Here is a 27,500-nt window from a genome sequence, read left to right on the forward strand (position 1 = left end):
ATACCCCAAGGGACACGGTCGAAAGCCTTCTCCAGATCCACAAAGCACATGTGACTGTGGCAAACTCCCATGAACCCTGGAGCACCCGATGGAGAGTCTAGAGCTGGTCCAGTGTTCCAGGACCTAAACCACTCTGCTCCTCCTGAATCCGAGGTTCGACTATCGGTCAGATTCTCCTCTCCAGGACCTGGAACAGACCTTAAGGGAGGCTGAGGAGTGTGATCCCTCTGTAGTTGGAACACACCCTCTGGTCCCCCTTCTTGAACAGAGGGACCACCACCCCGGTCTGCCAGTCCAGAGGCACTGTCCCCGACCACGTGATGTTGCAGAGACGTGTCAACCAAGACAGTCCTACAACATCCAGGATCTCAGGAGCCACTGTGGAGCCACTGAGGAGCCACTGAGGAGTTTGCCACCGACCTCAGTAACTTCAGATGACGGACGGTGCCTCCGAGTCCTCAGTTTCTGCTTCCTCGCTTCCTCCTCAGAAGACATGACGGTGGGATTAAGGAGGTCCTCAAAGTCCTTCCGACGACATCCCCAGTCGAGGTCAGCAGGTCTCGACCCGCACCGTAAAGGGTGTTGGTGAAGCATTGCTTCCTGAGGCGCTGGACAGTTTGCCAGCCGGCCTAGTGTGTCCTAGTGCCACGTGCACTGATGGACATGGTGTTCGTTATGGACACTCCGTGGCCTGCACAGAAGTCCAATAACTGACCGCTCGGGTTCAGCTCGGGGCTCCTCCCCTCTCCAGGTGTCACTGTCATCGCCCACGTCAATATTCATGACATAAAACGACAAAAACAAAAGAAAACAAACAAACAAAAGCAAACGTGTTTAAATGAGCCGCGCTGCACAATAAAACGTGAGTAAATGCACCGTGTTTTGACAAGTTTAATGTTTTTTTGAAAGTACAGTTACATCGACTCCAGTGGATTCTCCAGCGGCACCGGCACCACAGCTTGGGAACCGCTGCCGTAATACAGTAAACGGAGCAAAAATCACATCATTTTTATTATCTTCCTGTTCAGTCGGTCTCCAGTGAGAGATAATAGTGTTTGTTGATAGCACTTTATGTTCCGGCCTGATGTTAAATCTCAGCCGTTCTAGAAATGATTGAAGGTTCCAGCCCCGCAACGCGCTTTGGCAACACTTTATAATCACCTTAATGAGCCTGAACACAGACTCCAAAATTAAGATGAGGGCGGGTTTTACAGAAGGATTTGTTCATATTTCATTGGAAGTTTTTTAGTTTAAACTCCAAAAAATAAGGCGTAAATATCCAAAATCCACCTTTTTTGTATCTAATGTGCATTATTTCATTTATTTTACATTTAAAAGGCCTATTTTTTATATCAATACTTTAAATGATGAATTGATTCGTCTAAATGTAAGATTTTTTTCCAATTCACCTGCAGCGTCTCGTTTGATTTAAGTCTTTGTTCATGCTTTATTAACACATATTTAGTTATTATTAAGTGTTGCCCAAACGTTTAATTATGTTAATGTTAATTTTGTTCAATCGTTTTGAACACATCTGCGTGAATATTTCATGTTTGAGGCTAAAAACAGTAGCATTGGAGTTGGCAAACTCATTGCGACAAAAGAAAGGATCCAAATCGTCCGCGACACGTGACAATGACACAAAACACAACTCCAGGTTTGTTTTTGACGAGGAAACAAAAGTATAAAACGATGAGAAGCTAGAACAAAGCCAGTTACGCAGAGGATGGGACGATACTGTTAGCATTAGCCGGTAGCAGGCTAGAAAATAAGGTGCTAATCGCGAAAGCGTCGCTAGCAGCGTGCACCTGAACACATCCGACGGACGTTTGTGCGCTCACAACGCTAATGCTAACGACAAGTTCAGCAGAAACAACGGCCGCTAACTCGACGTTAGCGTTCGCATTATAAATAAAGCAAAAGGCAATAAACAATAGACAATACCATAAATAAGCATCGAAAATTGTGCTTCCAGTGTCAAAAGTTAAGTGTCATTAGGAAAGTCCATTGTCCAAATATCTTCTTGTACTCAGCTAGTCCAGAGATAGCCCTCCCTGTAGCCGTTAGCTGTAGCCGTTAGCTGTAGCCGTTAGCTGTAGCCGTTAGCATTAGCTTGCAAAAAAATCTAACACATTTAGGGCAAACACTGGTTTAGACCTGAAAATATCAGGCAAAGGACATAAATATCATGGAATAAACATTTATACTTTAGTAACGGAGAGAGAGAATATTGCGCGTATAAATGTTCAAACGTCTCGTAACAGGATGACCATGTTTGAAGGCGTGTACAGTCTTATGTACAGTCTTGTGTACAGTCTTGTGTACAGTCTTGTGTACAGTCTTGTGTACAGTCTTATGTACAGTCGTTTGTAAAGGTCTATGGTCCTGCTTTGCATCTCATCGGTCCAGCATGCGGCTGAAGTCCTGCGGCAGACAGCCTCCTTCGCCTTTCAGTTCGGCGAAAACCTGCGTGAAAAAGTGCGGGTCGGCGTTTATCCTGAGCATTTTGCCGCTGGTCACGTTGATGATCGCCAAACAGCGGTCCCAGAACGCCTCCTTCCCCGCCTCCACCAGGAACGGCTTGAGCGGGTACGAAATCTCGTTGCCCATGTAGGAGTACGAGAGGTACAGACACGTGAGCAGAATCGCCTGCAGCTCGTGCTCGGACGAGATCAGGTCGCCATCCACGACGTCGCGACACAGCATGTACACGAAGACGACGTTGGCGGGCGTCACGAAGGCCTGATCCTGCCATCCCTGCAGCAGCAACGCCCGGTCGACCGCTCGCAGCCAGAGCACGGGATCGGCCGGGCTCAGGTGCTTCAGGCGGTAGCAGCGGTAGCACAGGAACTCGCCCAGGCACCGCAGAAGCTCGCTGGTCGACGCCTGCACGATCACCCTCTTCGGGGACGAGGTCGGCGCACCCTGCGGCACCTTTTTCACCGACGAGAGCTGCTGCGACTTGCTGTAGCCGATGCCGATGTTGTGGCCTTCGTAGCTGGAGAGGTTGGCGCACGACAGCGACTTCTTGACGTTTTCGCGGTTCAGATGCAACACAGGGTCTTTCTGGTAGTAGTTGATGTGGTTGTTGTTGAGGTGGTCGGCGAGCGGCCTTCGGGCGTGGCTCTTCTTCTTGGTGGACGCGACGATGCGCTTCCACGCCAGCGCCGGGAGGAAAATGGACTGGCTCCGCTTGTCCTTGCCGAGCGGATGGCGCTCCAGACCCGGGTAGTGGTCGAGTGAGCCGGGCCGGTGGTCGTAGTAGCCGGATTTGCGGGAACTCGGCGAGATAGACAGGACGGTTCCCATGTCGACGCGCCGCTCGGAGAAGAAGAAGAGGAGATGCTAACTGGAGGCTAACTAGCGGAGGTGCTAGCGTCGGTAACAAGACATCACCTGCAACAGACGTCAAGAAAAAAGAGAGAGGTGTCGAGATTATTCGCTTGGTCGGCAATCGAGATTATTCAGATCACAATATTCGTAATAAATACCAAATTACGACGATGACAGTTTCAGAAGATGTCGAGCGGTTATTGTGAGATGAAGCGTCGCCTTTTAACGATTGATCACTTAACTGAACTTGTTTGGAGTAAAAATGAGAGAAACAGAAATGACTTGCTTCTGAAACGGTCGCAATCATATTTGTTTTGCCCGTACGATATTGTGACCTCTTTCTCCCTCTCTCTCTCCTCCTCTTTTCTCTCCATCCCTCCCTCCTCGCTCCAGCAGTCGCTGCAGAAACAGCGCCCTCTCTCTCTCACACACAGCGGCTGCAGCGCTGTTCTCATGAGGAGGAAGAAGAGGCCTTTTGTTCCAAACTCAAAGCAGGAAAACACCACTTGACCTCAGAGTCGGGATTTGACCCTTTTCTGTGTTTGTGCTGCCCGGGTGTTCAGGAGGACTGCTCGGTGTTCAGGAGGGCTGCCCGGTGTTCAGGAGGGCTGCCCGGTGTTCAGGAGGACTGCTCGGTGTTCAGGAGGGCTGCCCGGTGTTCAGGAGGGCTGCCCGGTGTTCAGGAGGGCTGCCCGGTGTTCAGGAGGGCGAGGGTTGCCCGGTGTTCAGGAGGACTGCCCGGTGTTCAGGAGGGCGAGGGCTGCCCGGTGTTCAGGAGGGCTGCCCATTGGAGTTGGCGAACTCATTGCGACAAAAGAAAGGATCCAAATCGTCCGCGACACGTGACAATGACACAAAACACAACTCCAGGTTTGTTTTTGACGAGGAAACAAAAGTATAAAACGATGAGAAGCTAGAACAAAGCCAGTTACGCAGAGGATGGGACGATACTGTTAGCATTAGCCGGTAGCAGGCTAGAAAATAAGGTGCTAATCGCGAAAGCGTCGCTAGCAGCGTGCACCTGAACACATCCGACGGACGTTTGTGCGCTCACAACGCTAATGCTAACGACAAGTTCAGCAGAAACAACGGCCGCTAACTCGACGTTAGCGTTCGCATTATAAATAAAGCAAAAGGCAATAAACAATAGACAATACCATAAATAAGCATCGAAAATTGTGCTTCCAGTGTCAAAAGTTAAGTGTCATTAGGAAAGTCCATTGTCCAAATATCTTCTTGTACTCAGCTAGTCCAGAGATAGCCCTCCCTGTAGCCGTTAGCTGTAGCCGTTAGCTGTAGCCGTTAGCTGTAGCCGTTAGCATTAGCTTGCAAAAAAATCGAACACATTTAGGGCAAACACTGGTTTAGACCTGAAAATATCAGGCAAAGGACATAAATATCATGGAATAAACATTTATACTTTAGTAACGGAGAGAGAGAATATTGCGCGTATAAATGTCTCTCTCTCTCCTCCTCTTTTCTCTCCATCCCTCCCTCCTCGCTCCAGCTGTCGCTGCAGAAACAGCGCCCTCTCTCTCTCACACACAGCGGCTGCAGCGCTGTTCTCATGAGGAGGAAGAAGAGGCCTTTTGTTCCAAACTCAAAGCAGGAAAACACCACTTGACCTCAGAGTCGGGATTTGACCCTTTTCTGTGTTTGTGCTGCCCGGGTGTTCAGGAGGACTGCTCGGTGTTCAGGAGGGCTGCCCGGTGTTCAGGAGGGCTGCCCGGTGTTCAGGAGGGCTGCCCGGTGTTCAGGAGGGCGAGGGCTGCCCGGTGTTCAGGAGGGCTGCCCGGTGTTCAGGAGGGCTGCCCGGTGTTCAGGAGGGCGAGGGCTGCCCGGTGTTCAGGAGGGCGAGGGCTGCTCGAGTGTTCATTCTATTTTGACTATTTTACTATTTTGATGTAACGTCGCTGTTTTTGTTATAAACACTATTTTCGTTAGTGTTTTAGAGGCTGTTCTGTCTTAACATGAGACAAACTAAACATGAGACAAACTAAACGTGAGACAAACTAAACAGTCATTTCACAGTGGGTGAAATGGCAGTTGCACGTTTGAGGCTGAAGCAGCAGGTTCATGATCCGGGTTAAGCCTCATTGTTCTTTTAGAGCCACTTTAGAGCTGCTCCATAGCCACTTTTAGAGCCACACTTAGAGCCACTTTTAGAGCCACTCCAGAGCCACATTTAGAGCTGCTCCAGAGCCACTTTTAGAGCCACTTTAAATGTGGCTCTAAATGTGGCTCTAAAGCAGCTCTAAATGTGGCTCTAAAGCAGCTCTAAATGTGGCTCTAAAGCAGCTCTAAAGTGGCTCTAAAGCAGCTCTAATGTGGCTCTAAATGTGGCTCTAAAGCAGCTCTAAAGTGGCTCTAAAGCAGCTCTAAAGTGGCTCTAAAGCAGCTCTAATGTGGCTCTAAATGTGGCTCTAAAGCAGCTCTAAATGTGGCTCTAAAGCAGCTCTAAATGTGGCTCTAAAGCAGCTCTAAAGTGGCTCTAAAGCAGCTCTAAAGTGGCTCTAAAGCAGCTCTAAATGTGGCTCTAAAGCAGCTCTAAATGTGGCTCTAAAGCAGCTCTAAATGTGGCTCTAAAGCAGCTCTAAAGTGGCTCTAAAGCAGCTCTAAAGTGGCTCTAAAGCAGCTCTAAATGTGGCTCTAAAGCAGCTCTAAATGTGGCTCTAAAGCAGCTCTAAATGTGGCTCTAAAGCAGCTCTAAAGTGGCTCTAAAGCAGCTCTAAAGTGGCTCTAAAGCAGCTCTAAAGTGGCTCTAAAGCAGCTCTAAAGTGGCTCTAAAGCAGCTCTAATGTGGCTCTAAATGTGGCTCTAAAGCAGCTCTAAATGTGGCTCTAAAGCAGCTCTAAAGTGGCTCTAAAGCAGCTCTAAAGTGGCTCTAAAGCAGCTCTAAATGTGGCTCTAAAGCAGCTCTAAATGTGGCTCTAAAGCAGCTCTAAATGTGGCTCTAAAGCAGCTCTAAAGTGGCTCTAAAGCAGCTCTAAAGTGGCTCTAAATGTGGCTCTAAAGCAGCTCTAAAGTGGCTCTAAATGTGGCTCTAAATGTGGCTCTAGAGCGGCTCTGGAGTGGCTTCAGCTGCTTGTTTGTTTGTGCTTTGTGTTTGCAGCACAGTTGCTGGTTTTACTTGTGCAGCTGTTTGAAAACCAAACATCTCAGTGAAACACGCAATGAATTCATTCAACTGTAAATGAAAAAACAGCATCAATGTTTGACTGCAGTTATTGTGTTCAGAGTGAAGGACTTTAAGGGAGAATAAAATACATCTTTCATTTACAGATCCTAGTTTCCTAGTTTACTCACATGAGAAAATGTCACGTTCAAAAGTGAAATCAGGCATTTTTGAGGTTAAAACTGAACAAATCCTCCTTTATTTGAGTGAAGCCCATAATCACTTCCTTCAGGGCTCAAAACTGAGGATTTCACTCCAAAAAAGACAGAAATTCAAAATGCATTGGGACAAAACGGCCTTAAAGTGTCAATGTCCCACATAAACCTACAGATGACGTGGATTAAATGAAACAATAAAACATCTTTAGGTGAAGTTGAAGCTGAGATGAAAACAGCGCGTGCGTTTAAAGCTCACCTCTGGAAAAGTCACGCAAACACGCAGCTCCCTCCGCGGCGCGTGTCCCAAAGACCCGCACCAACGTCCGCAGAGCCCCGCGTCAGACCGACTGTGAAAGGAGATGTCGCCGCTGCGCCCCGACGTCCAGCGCCGTCACCATCGCGCGCCGCGTCTGCCTCTGACGCGGGGACAAAGGACGAGACGATCAGAGGATACGCGCGGCCATCGCTCCAAAAAGCCGCGCGTAAAAGCGGATTTCTGGCTCCGCGTTTGGAGACGGAGAGCGCGCTGTGGATGGCCCCGTGCGTCCTCCCGTGCGTCCTCCCGTGCGTCCTCCCGTGCGTCCTCCGGTGCGTCCTCCCGTGCGTCCTCCCGTGCGTCCTCCCGTGCGTCCTCCCGTGCGTCCTCCCGTGCGTCCTCCCGTGCGTCCTCCCGTGCGTCCTCCGGTGCGTCCTCCCGTGCGTCCTCCCGTGCGTCCTCCGGTGCGTCCTCCCGTGCGTCCTCCCGTGCGTCCTCCCGTGCGTCCTCCCGTGCGTCCTCCCGTGCGTCCTCCCGTGCGTCCTCCCGTGCGTCCTCCCGTGCGTCCTCCCGTGCGTCCTCCCGTGCGTCCTCCGGTGCGTCCTCCCGTGCGTCCTCCCGTGCGTCCTCCCGTGCGTCCTCCCGTGCGTCCTCCCGTGCGTCCTCCGGTGCGTCCTCCCGTGCGTCCTCCCGTGCGTCCTCCGGTGCGTCCTCCCGTGCGTCCTCCGGTGCGTCCTCCGGTGCGTCCTCCCGTTAGTCTGTGCCACAGTGGGAGCCTTTCTGCGGAGCGCCGGGCGGGATTGGCTCCTCCCTCCCCCCGCTTAAGCCCCGCCCTCTCCCTCGCGGTCCAAACACAAGCACGAGACGCGGAGCCCGCGGCGCGCTCTGCGGAATGCGCTCCGTGTTCACCGCGTGCGGCTCATTCTCACTTTTAATGACAACAAAACTGTGACTGTGAATGATTCAAGAGGTGATCAGAGTATATGTACTTATTACTGCTAAATGTTACTGGATATTATACATGAGAGAAAAGTACAAACAACTCAATTTAGACCTAAAATCTGACCTTGATCAGATTAGACTTTAGATTAGACTTTAGATTAGACTTTAGATTAGACTTTAGATTAGACTGGAGGGAAATTCGTACCTGAAATTCAATTTGATGTCGGTCAGTCACACATGACGAGCCGAGGTGACTGTCCTCCTTCCGTCCTCCTTCAGACGGTAGCTTCTGTCCTCCTTTGTATCTTCCGTCCTCCTTCGGACTGTAGCTTCTGTCTTCCTTCGTATCTTCCGTCCTCCTTCGGACGGTAGCTTCTGTCCTCCTTCAGACAGTAGCTTCTGTTCTCCTTCGTAGCTTCCGTCCTCCTTCGGACGGTATCTTCCGTCCTCCTTCGGACGGTATCTTCCGTCCTCCCTCAGACGGTAGCTTCTGTCCTCCTTTGTATCTTCCGTCCTCCTTCGGACGGTATCTTCCGTCCACCTTCAGATGGTAGCTTCCGTCGAAGCACGGTAGCTTCCGTCCTCCTTCGGACGGTAGCTTCCGTCCTCCTTCGTAGCTTCCGTCCTCCTTCGGACGGTAGCTTCCGTCCTCCTTCAGACAGTAGCTTCCGTCCTCCTTCGTAGCTTCCGTCCTCCTTCGGACGGTATCTTCCGTCCTCCCTCAGACGGTAGCTTCTGTCCTCCTTCGTATCTTCCGTCCAGACGGTAGCTTCTGTCCTCCTTCGTATCTTCCGTCCTCCTTCGGACGGTATATTCTGTCCACCTTCGGGCGGTAGCTTCCGTCCTCCTTCAGACAGTAGCTTCCGTCCTCCTTCGGGTGGTATCTTCCGTCCTCCTTCGGACGGTATCTTCCGTCCACCTTCGGGCAGTAGCTTCCGTCGGAGGACAGTAGCTTCCGTCCTCCTTCAGACGGTATCTTCCGTCCTCCTTCGGACGGTAGCTTCCGTCCTCCTTCGTAGCTTCCGTCCTCCTTCGGACGGTAGCTTCCGTCCTCCTTCAGACAGTAGCTTCCGTCCTCCTTCGTAGCTTCCGTCCTCCTTCGGACGGTATCTTCCATCCTCCTTCAGACAGTAGCTTCCGTTCTCCTTCGTAGCTTCCGTTCTCCTTCGGACGGTATCTTTCGTCCTCCTTCGGACGGTATCTTCCGTCCTCCTTTGTAGCTTCCGTCCTCCTTCGGACGGTATCTTCCGTCCACCTTCGGATGGTAGCTTCCGTCGGAGCACGGTAGCTTCCGTCCTCCTTCGGACGGTAGCTTCCGTCCTCCTTCAGACAGTAGCTTCCGTCCTCCTTCGTAGCTTCCGTCCTCCTTTGGACGGTATCTTCCGTCCTCCCTCAGACGGTAGCTTATGTCCTCCTTCGTATCTTCCGTCCAGACGGTAGCTTCTGTCCTCCTTCGTATCTTCCGTCGGAGGACGGTAGCTTCCGTCCTCCTTCGGATGGTAGCTTCCGTCCTCCTTCAGACGGTATCTTTCGTCCTCCTTCGGACGGTAGCTTCCGTCCTCCTTCGTAGCTTCCGTCCTCCTTCGGACGGTAGCTTCCGTCCTCCTTCAGACAGTAGCTTCCGTCCTCCTTCGGATGGTATCTTCCGTCCTCCTTCGGACGGTATCTTCCGTCCACCTTCAGGCAGTAGCTTCCGTCGGAGGACAGTAGCTTCCGTCCTCCTTCAGACGGTATCTTCCGTCCTCCTTTGGACGGTAGCTTCCGTCCTCCTTCGTAGCTTCCGTCCTCCTTCGGACGGTAGCTTCCGTCCTCCTTCAGACAGTAGCTTCCGTCCTCCTTCGTAGCTTCCATCCTCCTTCGGACGGTATCTTCCGTCCTCCCTCAGACTGTAGCTTCTGTCCTCCTTCGTATCTTCAGTCCTCCTTTGGACGGTAGCTTCTGTCTTCCTTCGGACGGTAGCTTCTGTCCTCCTTCGGATGCAAGCTTCCGTCGGAGGACGGTAGCTTCTGTCCTCCTTCGGACGGTAGCTTCCGTCCTCCTTCGGTCAGTAGCTTCTGTCCTCCTTCGTATCTTCCGTCCTCCTTCGGACGGTATATTCTGTCCACCTTCGGGCGGTAGCTTCCGTCCTCCTTCAGACAGTAGCTTCCGTCCTCCTTCGGGTGGTATCTTCCGTCCTCCTTCGGACGGTATCTTCCGTCCACCTTCGGGCAGTAGCTTCCGTCGGAGGACAGTAGCTTCCGTCCTCCTTCAGACGGTATCTTCCGTCCTCCTTCGGACGGTAGCTTCCGTCCTCCTTCGTAGCTTCCGTCCTCCTTCGGACGGTAGCTTCCGTCCTCCTTCAGACAGTAGCTTCCGTCCTCCTTCGTAGCTTCCGTCCTCCTTCGGACGGTATCTTCCATCCTCCTTCAGACAGTAGCTTCCGTTCTCCTTCGTAGCTTCCGTTCTCCTTCGGACGGTATCTTTCGTCCTCCTTCGGACGGTATCCTCCGTCCTCCTTTGTAGCTTCCGTCCTCCTTCGGACGGTATCTTCCGTCCACCTTCGGATGGTAGCTTCCGTCGGAGCACGGTAGCTTCCGTCCTCCTTCGGACGGTAGCTTCCGTCCTCCTTCAGACAGTAGCTTCCGTCCTCCTTCGTAGCTTCCGTCCTCCTTTGGACGGTATCTTCCGTCCTCCCTCAGACGGTAGCTTATGTCCTCCTTCGTATCTTCCGTCCAGACGGTAGCTTCTGTCCTCCTTCGTATCTTCCGTCGGAGGACGGTAGCTTCCGTCCTCCTTCGGATGGTAGCTTCCGTCCTCCTTCAGACGGTATCTTTCGTCCTCCTTCGGACGGTAGCTTCCGTCCTCCTTCGTAGCTTCCGTCCTCCTTCGGACGGTAGCTTCCGTCCTCCTTCAGACAGTAGCTTCCGTCCTCCTTCGGATGGTATCTTCCGTCCTCCTTCGGACGGTATCTTCCGTCCACCTTCAGGCAGTAGCTTCCGTCGGAGGACAGTAGCTTCCGTCCTCCTTCAGACGGTATCTTCCGTCCTCCTTTGGACGGTAGCTTCCGTCCTCCTTCGTAGCTTCCGTCCTCCTTCGGACGGTAGCTTCCGTCCTCCTTCAGACAGTAGCTTCCGTCCTCCTTCGTAGCTTCCATCCTCCTTCGGACGGTATCTTCCGTCCTCCCTCAGACTGTAGCTTCTGTCCTCCTTCGTATCTTCAGTCCTCCTTTGGACGGTAGCTTCTGTCTTCCTTCGGACGGTAGCTTCTGTCCTCCTTCGGATGCAAGCTTCCGTCGGAGGACGGTAGCTTCTGTCCTCCTTCGGACGGTAGCTTCCGTCCTCCTTCGGTCAGTAGCTTCCGTCCTCCTTCGTATCTTCCGTCCTCCCTCGGACGGTAGCGTGAACCTCGGCTCGTCGTGTGTGACTGACATGTTTTGTGACGTGTTCAGACTCTTTCACATGAACTTAGACGTGACATTTACTTATGTCTTCTGTTTTGTCACTGACGCCACAGTTCGGATTGCACAGCGCCCCCTCCAGGTCGGACGACTCACTGAACTAAAACACAGTTAAGATAAATATGTTTTGAATTATGCAAAAAAATTATAAATGTCATCACTGAACAGCACATTTTGTTCTACTTCCTGTTTGTAATTGATGACATCACACCAGGAAATTACCCAGCAAACACTGGGCCAAAACTCATCTTAAGTCACAGTTTATTTTTATTTAAAAAAATATATGCGAGAGCGACTTTATTTTGTTGAATTAAAGGCGCAATGGACGATTTTTGGGCGATTTGAGAACTCAGGCGGACGTGCACATGCCACTCCCCCATGCGCATGCCATTCCCCCGTGCGCATGCCACTCCACCGTGCGCATGCCACTCCCCCGTGCTCATGCCACTCCCCCGTGCGCATGCCACTCCCCCGTGCGCATGCCACTCCCCCGTGCGCATGCCACTCCCCCGTGCGCATGCCACTCCCCCGTGTGCATGCCACTCCCCCGTGCGCATGCCACTCCACCATGCTCATGCCACTCCCCCGTGCGCATGCCACTCCACCGTGCGCATGCCACTCCCCCGTGCTCATGCCACTCCCCCGTGCGCATGCCACTCCCCTGTGCGCATGCCACTCCCCCGTGCGCATGCCACTCCACCGTGCTCATGCCACTCCCCCGTGCGCATGCCACTCCCCCGTGCTCATGCAACTCCCCCGTGCGCATGCCACTCCACCGTGCGCATGCCACTCCCCCGTGCACGTGCCACTCCCCCGTGCTCATGCCACTCCCCCGTGCGCATGCCACTCCCCCGTGCGCATGCCACTCCCCCGTGCGCATGCCACTCCACCGTGCTCATGCCACTCCCCCGTGCGCATGCCACTCCACCGTGCGCATGCCACTCCCCCGTGCTCATGCCACTCCCCCGTGCGCATGCCACTCCCCCGTGCGCATGCCACTCCCCCGTGCGCATGCCACTCCCCTGTGCTCATGCCACTCCCTGCTCCCCGTGCGCATGCCGCTCCCCCGTGCGCATGCCACTCCCCCGTGCTCATGCCACACCACCGTGCACATGCCACTCCCCCGTGCGGACTGATACAACATACACAAGCGTTTGTTTATTAGCGCATCGCATCTCTCGTCTCCGGTAGATTTCCGTCTTCTTCTGAGTTAGCTCAAACTGTCTTTCTCCGTCTTCATTTTGTCCTGTACACTGAGGGAACTATACCACGATAAGTGTGCTTAGACACGCGTAAACGTGGGGACGAGCCGCACGCGGCTGCAGGTGAGCGGTGGGTGAGTTTTATGATTGATTCGTGGCAGGACTAATGGGCCGTCCATGCCACGAGGAAATAAGGCTTAGATTTGGGTCAAAAAAATCGTCCATTCAACCTTTAATGTTCAGAGAGTCAAATAGTCGGTAAAATGTGTCTAATTTAAAGACAAGTCCAAATTAGACACAAAAACAGATATTATTATTGGATATTTGGTTTCTGAGTGAACTAGAACCTCTTCTTTTCTCGCACACTTTGATGCAGCAGCTGCTTTAAGGACGATCTTTACGTCTCTGAGGGACAAAAATGCATTTGCACAAAACAAAATGTCCCAGAGAAATCTATTTTTGGAGCAGATTGGACACTTTGGTCGTTTTCGTGTTTGGACGCCGCTCGGGTTAAAGTGCAAACGCAGTGAAGCAGATGAGCTCAAACTACAGACGAGAAACGGGCGTGGCTTTGGGTCGCTCTCGGTTTGACACGAATACAAGAGATTAAAGCGAACAAGGGCACACTCGACACACCAGTTAACCGTTAAACCGTTTAACAGTCATTTAAGTTTAACCGCTTAAAAACAGGAGCTGGAGACAGATGAAACAAATTAAACAGATGAAACAGACTCTGCAGGACAAAACTTCTCACAACGAGAAACGCTAAAAACCAAATGTTCTGTATTTTTCAGCCTCATTCTTCACGTTTTACAGGAAACGCTGGAGTTCACTGTCGAGTTTCATGAAGATAAATCCATGGAATTCTGAATTGCACCAACCAAACATGCACTGGAAATTATAATTAGGAATATTTTGTTTGTTTGTCCCAATTCGAGTTTTGGAGTTGTTTTTGTGTAAATGCTACATTTTCTGCCAGAACAGTGAATGATTTTATAATAAAATATATGAGAGCGACTTTATTTTGTTGAATTAATGTTTAGGGTAAAAAAAGTTGTTACTTTGTGTAAATTCTTAAACTTATAAAACTAAGAAACTTTTTCATAAACTTTGACTGGAATGAGTGTCCCTGGTGCGATGTCACTTCCTGTATGCGTGTCCCTGGTGTGATGCCACTTCCTGTATGAGTGTCCCTGGTGTGATGTCACTTCCTGTATGAGTGTCCCTGGTGCGATGTCACTTCCTGTATGCGTGTCCCTGGTGCGATGTCACTTCCTGTATGAGTGTCCCTGGTGTGATGTCACTTCCTGTATGGGTGTCCCTGGTGTGATGTCACTTCCTGTATGAGTGTCCCAGGTGTGATGTCACTTCCTGTATGAGTGTCCCTGGTGCGATGTCACTTCCTGTATGAGTGTCCCTGGTGTGAAGTCACTTCCTGTATGAGTGTCCCAGGTGTGATGTCACTTCCTGTACGAGTGTCCCTGCTGTGATGTCACTTCCTGTATGCGTGTCCCTGCTGTAATGTCACTTCCTGTATGAGTGTCCCTGGTGCAATGTCACTTCCTGTAGGAGTGTCCCAGGTGTGATGTCACTTCCTGTACGAGTGTCCCTGCTGTGATGTCACTTCCTGTAGGAGTGTCCCTGCTGTAATGTCACTTCCTGTATGAGCGTCCCTGGTGTGATGTCACTTCCTGTATGAGTGTCCCTGGTGTGATGTCACTTCCTGTATGAGTGTCCCTGGTGCGATGTCACTTCCTGTATGAGTGTCCCTGCTGTGATGTCACTTCCTGTAGGAGTGTCCCTGGTGCGATGTCACTTCCTGTAGGAGTGTCCCAGGTGTGATGTTACTTCCTCTACGAGTGTCCCTGCTGTGATGTCACTTCCTGTATGCGTGTCCCTGCTGTAATGTCACTTCCTGTATGAGCGTCCCTGGTGTGATGTCACTTCCTGTATGAATGTCCCTGGTGTGATGTCACTTCCTGTATGAGTGTCCCTGGTGCGATGTCACTTCCTGTATGAGCGTCCCTGGTGTGATGCCACTTCCTGTATGAGTGTCCCTGGTGTGATGTCACTTCCTGTCATTTTCTACAGATTTTTCAGCGTTTTCTCCACAAATATCTGCTCGATTTATGTAAAACTATCATTTATACGTACGACAGGTACAAATACACCAAATAAAGTCAGAATTAGGTCATGGTAAGAGCCGGTCATGGGCCCTTTAAGCCGTTTGTCTCCATGACGACGCAGAGTTTGCACGTTCTGCCCGTGTCTGCAGAAAAGCAGAAACGAGGTGAGCGTCCGTGCGGGTCAGAGTCGGACGAGGAGCGCGGCGACCTTCGTTTGGTACAAATCCAACACGAATCAGAATAATCCCGATGTTTGACGCAACCGGGGATTAGAACGGACCAATCAGAGCGGCCGCAGCTCCTGCTCAAACGTCAGGGGAATAAATGAAGGATTTCCCCCCAAACCAAAGCCTCCCGGGTCAGAGGAACTAAACCTGGAATAAACCCAGAACTAAACCTAGAATAACTCAGAACTAAACCTGGAATAAACCCAGAACTAAACCTGGAATAAACAGAGAACTAAACCTGGAATAAACCCAGAACTAAACCTGGAATAAACCCAGAACTAAACCTGGAATAACCCAGAACTAAACCTGGAATAACCCAGAACTAAACCTGGAATAAACCCAGAACTAAACCTGGAATAAACCCAGAACTAAACCTGGAATAACCCAGAACTAAACCTGGAATAAACCCAGAACTAAACCTGGAATAAACCCAGAACTAAACCTGGAATAAACCCAGAACTAAACCTGGAATAACCCAGAACTAAACCTGGAATAAACCCAGAACTAAACCTGGAAGTGTGTCATAATCTGCCATTAAATCTCCAAATGCTGTAAAATCCAATGTTGAATGTGTTGAACTCCTTGAGTGCTTTTACTTTGACTAAACGACCTACTCTCCCGCAGAGCGCTGCAGAGCGCTGCAGAGCGCTGCAGACGCGGCTTTAGGGTTTTGTGGTTCTGATGGTGTTTATTGAAGGACACTGTCCAGCGTTCATGTGTAAAGTGTCTCACATGTGAGTCGGGGTCAGTGCAGCCTGAAGCCGGGGTCAGTGCAGCCTAAAGCCGGGGTCAGTGCAGCCTAAAGCCGGGGTCAGTGCAGCCTGAAGCCGGGGTCAGTGCAGCCTGAAGCCAGGGTCAGTCCTGCCTAAAGCCGGGGTCAGTGCAGCCTAAAGCCGGGGTCAGTGCAGCCTAAAGCCGGGGTCAGTGCAGCCTGAAGCCGGGGTCAGTGCAGCCTAAAGCCGGGGTCAGTGCAGCCTGAAGCCGGGGTCAGTGCAGCCTGAAGCCGGGGTCAGTGCAGCCTAAAGCCGGGGTCAGTGCAGCCTGAAGCCGGGGTCAGTGCAGCCTAAAGCCGGGGTCAGTGCAGCCTGAAGCCGGGGTCAGTGCAGCCTGAAGCCAGGGTCAGTCCTGCCTAAAGCCGGGGTCAGTGCAGCCTGAAGCCAGGGTCAGTCCTGCCTAAAGCCGGGGTCAGTGCAGCCTGAAGCCAGGGTCAGTCCTGCCTAAAGCCGGGGTCAGTGCAGCCTGAAGCCGGGGTCAGTCCTGCCTAAAGTCGGGGTCAGTGCTGCCTAAAGCACGGGTCAGTGCGGCCTAAAGCCGGGCTCAGTGCAGCCTAAAGCCGGGCTCAGTGCGGCCTAAAGCCGGGCTCATGGGCTCATGAGGATTACACGGGGAAATCTGCAGAATGTGTGTGGATAATCTGAGACATGAAATATGCTGAACATGATAAAACGTCAGAGATTCAAACGGAGCTGAGGGGAACGAACACAGTGTTTGCTGTATTTTTATATTTCTTATATTTACAAAGGCGCACAACGTACATTTACTGCTCTGTTTTTATTTGTCCAGATAATGTTTCGCTGTAGGGCATTAAACATCTTATCCTACAGTTATTTGCTCAATTAAAGCTATTTTTGTGCTAAAATACCTTGAAAAACCTGCATTCTTACAGTCAGTGGGCTCGCCGCTCCACAGATCTGACCTCGACTGTCCATCCATCCATTTTCTACCGCTTGTTCCCTTTCGGGGTCGCGGGTGACTGGAGCCTATCCCAGTGACTTGGGGCCTTAGGCGGGGTACACCCTGGACAGTGGCCAACACGTCACAGGGTCAACACAGAGACATAGACATGACAGACAGTCATCCACTAGGGCCAATTTAGAGTCACCAATTTTTACCTAACACATACATGTCTTTGGACGGTGGGAGGAGCCAGAGAACCCGGAGAGAACCCACGGTAACAACATGCAGACTCCACCCAGAGAGATCATGTAATGATGGTCTGGTCCGGGAATCAAACCCATGATCTCCTTCTTGGGAGGCAAGAGCGCTATCTGCCTTTGCCACCGTGCACCCCTGTTCGACCTTGACTGTACTTTAGTTTACTGTACTTTACTGCATTTTACTGTACTTTACTGCACTTTACTGTATTTTACTGTACTTTACTGTACTTTACTGCACTTTACTGTACTTAACTGCACTTTACTGCATTTTACAGCACTTTACTGTACTTTACTGTACTTTACTGCAGTGTACTGCACTGTGCTGCACTTTACTGCACTTTACTGCACTGTGCTGTACTTTACTGCACTTTACTGTACTTTACTGCACTTTGCTGCACTGTGCTGCACTTTACTGCACTGTGCTGCACTTTACTGCACTTTACTGTACTTTGCGGTTGGCACTAGGTCATATAGGGAATTGGAAAGGAGGAAGTGACGACAATGCCCGTGACGACATGGCGAGGACGACATGGCGATGACGACATGGCGAGGACGACATGGCGGGAGCCGGGTGGAAGTAAACAGGTGGTCGACCGTAGTAAACATGGCTAATTCTGCTGATCCGTCAATAATTTTCACTCTTGGGTCCAAACCTGAAGTTTACGATGCATTTGATGTGAACAAGGACCAAACAATGAGTTCCTGGTGTTGTCTTCCTGAGAAACAATTTAAAATGGGCGTGAATTGAATGTAAAACAAAGAATTGTGAAAATGTAAATCACATGGATCTAACCCTTAACCCTAACCCTCACTCGAACCCTAATCCTAACCTTAACCCTAACCCTGACCCTGACCCTGACCCTAACCCTTAACCCTTAACCCTAACCTTAACCTTAACACTTAACCCTAACCCTGACTCGAACCCTAACCCTTAACCCTTAACCTAACCCTAAGTTTTAGGTTTACTTCATTTGGCTAAAACTAGTTTATACCATGACTTTGTATTAGCAAAAGTGAAGCTAACTCATCCCAAAACTAACTAGACTGCAAAAAAAATGTTAAACCTGACATAATAAAACTCTGTGCAGCAATCGAACCCTCGAACGCATTGCTCAAAGCCGTGTCTCTAACCACTGGGCCAGCAAGTCTTCTATATTAAAGTTGCGAAACAGTAAATGTATTTCTCGCACCACCAGGTGTATCAAAACCGTGTAGCAAAATGGTGAACTGCAGGTGATTTGCGCCGCGAGAGCGCCGCCATCTTGGATTTCGTCACTTCCTTTCCAATTCCCTATATGACCTAGTTCCAACCGTACTTTACTGCACTTTACTGTACTGCACTGTACTTTACTGCACTGTACTGCACTGTGCTGCACTTTACTGTACTTTACTTTACTGCACTTTACTGTACTTTACTGCACTGTACTGCACTGTGCTGCACTGTGCTGCACTGTGCTGCACTGTGCTGCACTTTACTGTACTTTACTGTACTTTACTGTACTTTACTTTACTGTACTTTACTGCACTTCACTGTACTTTACTGTACTTTACTGCACTGTGCTGCACTGTGCTGCACTTTACTGTACTTTACTGCACTTCACTGTACTTTACTGTACTTTACTGCACTGTGCTGCACTGTGCTGCACTTTACTGTACTTTACTGTACTTTACTGTACTTTACTGTACTTTACTGAATTTTCAGACTGTGCAAACGGCAAAAAAGACACAACGGCGTGATTTCACACACAAAAGAGTCGTCACGTGTCTTTGGAACGTTTTAACGTAATAATTTATTTTCTACAGATTAAATCCTCCTTTTTTACATTAGTGAAGCGAAACAATCCGAAAACAACTCGATAAACACCGATAAATGACATTCTGCGTTTGCGTTTGGTTCACTGCTGATCCGTCGATTCAAAGCAAAGCGTGACTCTGCTCCTCCTTCGATACGTTTCCGTGGCGAGCTTTGTGTTTTCGAAGCGTGAAAAACAGAACTAGTTCATTTGTTTTCTGCACATAATAAAGTCAAATCTGTTTTAAAATAGCGTAAAAGCATCTGTTCAGGGGAAATGGCACGACAGCGCTTCATCTGTGCCAGAATACAGTGTGTTTTTTAGTCTCGGAGAAGCAGGAAGTGCGCCGTTAGCATGCTAATGTTGGTTAGCTTGACACTGGGCTCTCAGACTCGTGATAGGTATTTAGAACGATGTGAATGTGTTGGGAAAGTGGAAGAGTTAGTTGTTTTTCACGTTTCAAAACAGTCAAAATCAGGTAAACGTTTGCTTCATTAAAGGGGCTAAAATACAATAGGCGGCGCTAGCACTGCAGTAGCATACAGCCCGCGGCTAGCGTTAGCATGCGTGTGCTTTCATGTATATTAGCGCAGTTGGACCACTTTGTTCTTCTCCGTGTCTTTGGAACAATAAAACAAAATTGCAAAAATAAAAATGTCTGCGTTTGCTCTTTTAGTTGTTTAGCTCTTCTACACTGAAAAGAATGTTAGCGCCACAGATGACGCCAGTAACATGTAATATAATACTCAATGACGCCAGTAACATGTAATATAATACTCAATGACGCCAGTAACATGTAATATAATACTCAATGACGCCAGTAACATGTAATATAAAACAGTTTTCTGCTCTGCAACTAGTTTCTGCCAAATGCTGGAGCTAACGCCGCGTTCAGGTCGTCCTCGGAAGTTCCAGCGTCAAGCCGTAAAAACATGAGCGCTACATGACCGCGTGCGACTGCAACGACTCAAACGAACAATAAAACCTAAGAAGGAGCTCAAATCAACCGAAATATGGATCTAATGACGTGAAATTTGAGTTATTACATCTGTGAGTTATAAAGCAACATCTGAATGTGATTTTCAGCTTGTCATTAGCTTCGTGTAGACGTTAGCAACATTAGCTCTTTTTAGACGTTAGCAACATTAGCGCCTTGTAGACGTGAGTAACATTAGCTCTAATCAGACTTTAGCAACATTAGCTCGTTTTAGACATCAGCAACATTAGCTCCATGTAGACGTTAGCAAAATTAGCTCTAATCAGACGTTAGCAACATTAGCTCCATGTAGAAGGTAGCAACATTAGTTTCATATAGACGTTAGCAACATGAGCTCTAATCAGACATTAGCAACATTAGCTCCATGTAGACGTTAGCATAAGCTCCTTCCAGACATTAGCAACATTAGCTTTTTCGAGACGTTAGCAAAATTATCTCCATGTAGACGATAGCAACATTAGCTCCATGTAGACGTTAGCAACATTAGCTAATTCCAGACATTAGCAACATTAGCTCTATGTAGAGGTTAGCAACATTAGCTCCTTCCAGACGTTAGCAACATTAGCAACATAAGCGTTTGTTAAACATGCAACCCTCTGGTGACAGGGCGCACCATGTACAAAACATACGCGTTTGTTAAACATGCAACCCTCTGGTGACAGGGCGCGCCATGTACAAAACATACGCGTTTGTTAAACCTGCAACCCTCTGGTGACAGGGCGCACCATGTACAAAACATACGCGTTTGTTAAACATGCAACCCTCTGGTGACAGGGCGCGCCATGTACAAAACATACGCGTTTGTTAAACCTGCAACCCTCTGGTGACAGGGCGCACCATGTACAAAACATACGCGTTTGTTAAACATGCAACCCTCTGGTGACAGGGCGCGCCATGTACAAAACATACGCGTTTGTTAAACATGCAACCCTCTGGTGACAGGGCGCACCATGTACAAAACATACGCGTTTGTTAAACATGCAACCCTCTGGTGACAGGGCGCGCCATGTACAAAACATACGCGTTTGTTAAACATGCAACCCTCTGGTGACAGGGCGCGCCATGTACAAAACATACGCGTTTGTTAAACCTGCAACCCTCTGGTGACAGGGCGCACCATGTACAAAACATACGCGTTTGTTAAACATGCAACCCTCTGGTGACAGGGCGCGCCATGTACAAAACATACGCGTTTGTTAAACATGCAACCCTCTGGTGACAGGGCGCGCCATGTACAAAACATACGCGTTTGTTAAACATGCAACCCTCTGGTGACAGGGCGCGCCATGTACAAAACATACGCGTTTGTTAAACATGCAACCCTCTGGTGACAGGGCGCGCCATGTACAAAACATACGCGTTTGTTAAACATGCAACCCTCTGGTGACAGGGCGCGCCATGTACAAAACATACGCGTTTGTTAAACATGCAACCCTCTGGTGACAGGGCGCGCCATGTACAAAACATACGCGTTTGTTAAACATGCAACCCTCTGGTGACAGGGCGCACCATGTATGAATATAAAGGCGGTTCCTTCGGCAAGTGGCACGTCGCGCTCAGTTCGCCGGCGCCACGAGGACAAAGCCGTCTCTGGTCTTCTTGAAGTCGGCCATGTTGGCGGAGGCTCTGGTTTCCACGGTGACGGTTTTGGGTTTTCCCCTCATGTGCAGCTGCAGGGACGAGCCGCAGACCTTCACCGGGAGCGGCGTCTCACGCACCCTGAAATGCAAAGGACATGTTCAAAACACGCCGCCGTTTGGGACTTAGGACAGTTTCGAGGGACAGTTTCACAGGACAGTTTCACAGGACAGTTTCACAGGACAGTTTCGAGGAACAGTTTCGAGGGACAGTTTCGAGGGACAGTTTTGAGGGACAGTTTCGAGGAACAGTTTCGAGGAACAGTTTCGAGGGACAGTTTCACGCGACAGTTTTGAGGGACAGTTTCACGCGACAGTTTCGAGGAACAGTTTTGAGGGACAGTTTCACACGACAGTTTCGAGGGACAGTTTCACACGACAGTTTCGAGGGACAGTTTCGAGGGACAGTTTCACAGGACAGTTTTGAGGGACAGTTTCACAGGACAGTTTCGAGGGACAGTTTCGAGGGACAGTTTCACAGGACAGTTTTGAGGGACAGTTTCACAGGACAGTTTCGAGGAACAGTTTCGAGGGACAGTTTCACAGGACAGTTTCGAGGAACAGTTTCGAGGGACAGTTTCGAGGGACAGTTTCACGCGACAGTTTCAAGGGACAGTTTCGAGGGACAGTTTCACAGGACAGTTTCACAGGACAGTTTCGAGGAACAGTTTCGAGGGACAGTTTCGAGGGACAGTTTCGAGGAACAGTTTCGAGGAACAGTTTCGAGGGACAGTTTCACGCGACAGTTTCGAGGAACAGTTTCGAGGGACAGTTTCACAGGACAGTTTTGAGGGACAGTTTCACGCGACAGTTTCACACGACAGTTTCGAGGGACAGTTTCACAGGACAGTTTTGAGGGACAGTTTCACAGGACAGTTTCGAGGGACAGTTTCGAGGGACAGTTTCGAGGGACAGTTTCACGCGACAGTTTCGAGGGACAGTTTCGAGGGACAGTTTCACAGGACAGTTTTGAGGGACAGTTTCACAGGACAGTTTCGAGGAACAGTTTCGAGGAACAGTTTCGAGGGACAGTTTCACAGGACAGTTTCGAGGAACAGTTTCGAGGGACAGTTTCGAGGGACAGTTTCGAGGGACAGTTTCACAGGACAGTTTCACAGGAGAGTTTCGAGGAACAGTTTCGAGGGACAGTTTCGAGGGACAGTTTCGAGGGACAGTTTCGAGGAACAGTTTCGAGGAACAGTTTCGAGGGACAGTTTCACGCGACAGTTTCGAGGAACAGTTTCGAGGGACAGTTTCACAGGACAGTTTTGAGGGACAGTTTCACGCGACAGTTTCACAGGACAGTTTCGATGGACAGTTTCGAGGGACAGTTTCACAGGACAGTTTCGAGGAACAGTTTCGAGGGACAGTTTCACAGGACAGTTTCGAGGGACAGTTTCACAGGACAGTTTCACAGGACAGTTTTGAGGGACAGTTTCACGCGACAGTTTCACAGGACAGTTTCGATGGACAGTTTCGAGGGACAGTTTCACAGGACAGTTTCGAGGAACAGTTTCGAGGGACAGTTTCACAGGACAGTTTCGAGGGACAGTTTCACAGGACAGTTTCACAGGACAGTTTCACAGGACAGTTTTGAGGGACAGTTTCACAGGACAGTTTCGAGGGACAGTTTCGAGGGACAGTTTCACAGGACAGTTTCGAGGAATAGTTTCGAGGGACAGTTTCGAGGGACAGTTTCGAGGGACAGTTTCACGCGACAGTTTCGAGGGACAGTTTCGAGGGACAGTTTCACAGGACAGTTTTGAGGGACAGTTTCACAGGACAGTTTCGAGTAACAGTTTCGAGGGACAGTTTCGAGGGACAGTTTCACGCGACAGTTTCGAGGGACAGTTTCACATGACAGTTTCGAGGGACAGTTTCACATGACAGTTTCGAGGGACAGTTTCACGAGACAGTTTCACGGGACAGTTTCGAGGGACAGTTTCGAGGGACAGTTTCACGCGACAGTTTCGAGGGACAGTTTCACATGACAGTTTTGAGGGACAGTTTCACGGGACCGTTTTGAAGGACAGTTTCGAGGGACAGTTTCACAGGACAGTTTCCAGGGACAGTTTCACGAGACAGTTTCACGGGACAGTTTCGAGGGACAGTTTTGAAGGACAGTTTCGAGGGACAGTTTTGAGGGACAGTTTCACAGGACAGTTTGGAGGGACAGTTTCACGGGACCGTTTTGAAGGACAGTTTCGAGGGACAGTTTTGAAGGACAGTTTCGAGGGACAGCTGTGGGACAGAGTCGGGCTGCACCTGTCCTCGATCACATGGGGGTCGGGTTTTGGGGTTCAGGGACAAAAGGCTTTGAATAGAAGATGAATCTGATCCAGGATTTAGTCGACTCAGTTTCACCAGCGACGGAAACAGAACCTGCTATTTATAGATCAGTCACTGGTCAGTCCTCTGACCCTCTCCTCCTCTGACCCTCTCCTCCTCTGACCCTCTCCTCCTCTGACCCTCTCCTCTGCTCCTCTGACCCTCTCCTCTGCTCCTCTGACCCTCTCCTCTGACCCTCTCCTCTGACCCTCTCCTCCTCTGACCCTCTCCTCCTCTGACCCTCTCCTCCTCTGACCCTCTCCTCCTCTGACCCTCTCCTCCTCTGACCCTCTCCTCTGACCCTCTCCTCCTCTGACCCTCTCCTCCTCTGACCCTCTCCTCCTCTGACCCTCTCCTCTGACCCTCTCCTCTGACCCTCTCCTCTGACCCTCTCCTCCTCTGACCCTCTCCTCCTCTGACCCTCTCCTCTGACCCTCTCCTCCTCTGACCCTCTCCTCCTCTGACCCTCTCCTCTGACCCTCTCCTCCTCTGACCCTCTCCTCCTCTGACCCTCTCCTCCTCTGACCCTCTCCTCCTCTGACCCTCTTCTCTGACCCTCTCCTCCTCTGACCCTCTCCTCTGACCCTCTCCTCCTCTGACCCTCTCCTCCTCTGACCCTCTCCTCCTCTGACCCTCTTCTCTGACCCTCTCCTCCTCTGACCCTCTCCTCTGACCCTCCCCTCCTCTGACCCTCTCCTCCTCTGACCCTCTCCTCCTCTGACCCTCTCCTCTCCTCCTCTGACCCTCTCCTCTGACCCTCTCCTCTCCTCCTCTGACCCTCTCCTCTGACCCTCTCCTCCTCTGACCCTCTCCTCTCCTCCTCTGACCCTCTCCTCTGACCCTCTCCTCTCCTCCTCTGACCCTCTCCTCTGACCCTCTCCTCCTCTGACCCTCTCCTCTCCTCCTCTGACCCTCTCCTCTGACCCTCTCCTCCTCTGACCCTCTTCTCTGACCCTCTCCTCCTCTGACCCTCTGCTCCTCTGACCCTTTCCTCTGACCCTCTCCTCTGCTCCTCTGACCCTCTCCTCCTCTGACCCTCTCCTCTGCTCCTCTGACCCTCTCCTCTGCTCCTCTGACCCTCTCCTCCTCTGACCCTCTCCTCTGCTCCTCTGACCCTCTCCTCTCCTCCTCTGACCCTCTCCTCTGACCCTCTCCTCCTCTGACCCTCTCCTCTGACCCTCTCCTCCTCTGACCCTCTCCTCCTCTGACCCTCTCCTCTGCTCCTCTGACCCTCTCCTCTGACCCTCTCCTCTGCTCCTCTGACCCTCTCCTCCTCTGACCCTCTCCTCTGCTCCTCTGACCCTCTCCTCTCCTCCTCTGACCCTCTCCTCTGACCCTCTCCTCCTCTGACCCTCTCCTCTGACCCTCTCCTCCTCTGACCCTCTCCTCCTCTGACCCTCTCCTCTGCTCCTCTGACCCTCTCCTCTGACCCTCTCCTCTGCTCCTCTGACCCTCTCCTCCTCTGACCCTCTCCTCTGCTCCTCTGACCCTCTCCTCCTCTGACCCTCTCCTCCTCTGACCCTCTCCTCTGACCCTCTCCTCTGACCCTCTCCTCTGACCCTCTCCTCCTCTGACCCTCTCCTCCTCTGACCCTCTCCTCCTCTGACCCTCTCCTCCTCTGACCCTCTCCTCTGACCCTCTCCTCCTCTGACCCTCTCCTCCTCTGACCCTCTCCTCTGACCCTCTCCTCCTCTGACCCTCTCCTCCTCTGACCCTCTCCTCCTCTGACCCTCTCCTCCTCTGACCCTCTTCTCTGACCCTCTCCTCCTCTGACCCTCTCCTCTGACCCTCTCCTCCTCTGACCCTCTCCTCCTCTGACCCTCTCCTCCTCTGACCCTCTCCTCTCCTCCTCTGACCCTCTCCTCTGACCCTCTCCTCTCCTCCTCTGACCCTCTCCTCTGACCCTCTCCTCCTCTGACCCTCTCCTCTCCTCCTCTGACCCTCTCCTCTGACCCTCTCCTCTCCTCCTCTGACCCTCTCCTCTGACCCTCTCCTCCTCTGACCCTCTCCTCTCCTCCTCTGACCCTCTCCTCTGACCCTCTCCTCCTCTGACCCTCTTCTCTGACCCTCTCCTCCTCTGACCCTCTGCTCCTCTGACCCTCTCCTCTGACCCTCTCCTCTGCTCCTCTGACCCTCTCCTCCTCTGACCCTCTCCTCTGCTCCTCTGACCCTCTCCTCTGCTCCTCTGACCCTCTCCTCCTCTGACCCTCTCCTCTGCTCCTCTGACCCTCTCCTCTCCTCCTCTGACCCTCTCCTCTGACCCTCTCCTCCTCTGACCCTCTCCTCTGACCCTCTCCTCCTCTGACCCTCTCCTCCTCTGACCCTCTCCTCTGCTCCTCTGACCCTCTCCTCTGACCCTCTCCTCTGCTCCTCTGACCCTCTCCTCCTCTGACCCTCTCCTCTGCTCCTCTGACCCTCTCCTCCTCTGACCCTCTCCTCTGCTCCTCTGACCCTCTCCTCTCCTCCTCTGACCCTCTCCTCTGACCCTCTCCTCCTCTGACCCTCTCCTCTGACCCTCTCCTCCTCTGACCCTCTCCTCCTCTGACCCTCTCCTCTGCTCCTCTGACCCTCTCCTCTGACCCTCTCCTCTGCTCCTCTGACCCTCTCCTCCTCTGACCCTCTCCTCTGCTCCTCTGACCCTCTCCTCTGCTCCTCTGACCCTCTCCTCCTCTGACCCTCTCCTCTGCTCCTCTGACCCTCTCCTCCTCTGACCCTCTCCTCTGCTCCTCTGACCCTCTCCTCCTCTGACCCTCTCCTCTGCTCCTCTGACCCTCTCCTCTCCTCCTCTGACCCTCTCCTCTGACCCTCTCCTCCTCTGACCCTCTCCTCTCCTCCTCTGACCCTCTCCTCTGACCCTCTCCTCCTCTGACCCTCTTCTCTGACCCTCTCCTCCTCTGACCCTCTCCTCCTCTGACCCTCTGCTCCTCTGACCCTCTCCTCTGACCCTCTCCTCTGCTCCTCTGACCCTCTCCTCCTCTGACCCTCTCCTCTGCTCCTCTGACCCTCTCCTCTGCTCCTCTGACCCTCTCCTCCTCTGACCCTCTCCTCTGCTCCTCTGACCCTCTCCTCTCCTCCTCTGACCCTCTCCTCTGACCCTCTCCTCCTCTGACCCTCTCCTCTGACCCTCTCCTCCTCTGACCCTCTCCTCCTCTGACCCTCTCCTCTGCTCCTCTGACCCTCTCCTCTGACCCTCTCCTCTGCTCCTCTGACCCTCTCCTCCTCTGACCCTCTCCTCTGCTCCTCTGACCCTCTCCTCTCCTCCTCTGACCCTCTCCTCTGACCCTCTCCTCCTCTGACCCTCTCCTCTGACCCTCTCCTCCTCTGACCCTCTCCTCCTCTGACCCTCTCCTCTGCTCCTCTGACCCTCTCCTCCTCTGACCCTCTCCTCTGCTCCTCTGACCCTCTCCTCCTCTGACCCTCTCCTCTGCTCCTCTGACCCTCTCCTCTGCTCCTCTGACCCTCTCCTCCTCTGACCCTCTCCTCTGCTCCTCTGACCCTCTCCTCCTCTGACCCTCTCCTCTGCTCCTCTGACCCTCTCCTCCTCTGACCCTCTCCTCTGCTCCTCTGACCCTCTCCTCTCCTCCTCTGACCCTCTCCTCTGACCCTCTCCTCCTCTGACCCTCTCCTCTGACCCTCTCCTCCTCTGACCCTCTCCTCCTCTGACCCTCTCCTCCTCTGACCCTCTGCTCCTCTGACCCTCTCCTCTGACCCTCTCCTCTGCTCCTCTGACCCTCTCCTCCTCTGACCCTCTCCTCTGCTCCTCTGACCCTCTGACCCTCTCCTCCTCTGACCCTCTGACCCTCTCCTCCTCTGACCCTCTGCTCCTCTGACCCTCTCCTCTGACCCTCTCCTCTGCTCCTCTGACCCTCTCCTCCTCTGACCCTCTCCTCTGACCCTCTGCTCCTCTGACCCTCTCCTCTGACCCTCTCCTCTGCTCCTCTGACCCTCTCCTC

At 51.6% G+C, this 27,500-nt stretch overlaps 2 protein-coding genes across 2 annotated transcripts in view; both read right to left on the reverse strand.

Moving 5' to 3' along the window:
- Positions 1–1,952: 1,952 nt before the first annotated feature.
- Positions 1,953–3,385, reverse strand: LOC140362222 (cyclin-dependent kinase 5 activator 1). The gene has a single exon (XM_072448315.1). The coding sequence runs from the start codon at positions 3,307–3,309 to the stop codon at positions 2,398–2,400; it is 912 nt and encodes a 303-aa protein (XP_072304416.1). The 5' UTR covers positions 3,310–3,385; the 3' UTR covers positions 1,953–2,397.
- A 15,183-nt stretch (positions 3,386–18,568) lies between these two features.
- Positions 18,569–27,500, reverse strand: part of LOC140361545 (unconventional myosin-Id-like) — an 18,686-nt gene continuing 9,754 nt past the window's right edge. The window contains exon 3 of the mRNA XM_072447256.1: positions 18,569–21,301. Within this exon, the coding sequence (XP_072303357.1) occupies positions 21,139–21,301 (163 nt within the window). The 3' untranslated portion in view covers positions 18,569–21,138. The remainder of the gene's footprint in view (positions 21,302–27,500) is intronic.

Source organism: Eucyclogobius newberryi, unplaced genomic scaffold, assembly GCF_026437365.1.
Source record: "Eucyclogobius newberryi isolate DKJ021-1_F unplaced genomic scaffold, fEucNew1.0.hap1 SCAF_16, whole genome shotgun sequence".
NCBI classification, from domain to species: domain Eukaryota; kingdom Metazoa; phylum Chordata; class Actinopteri; order Gobiiformes; family Gobiidae; genus Eucyclogobius; species Eucyclogobius newberryi.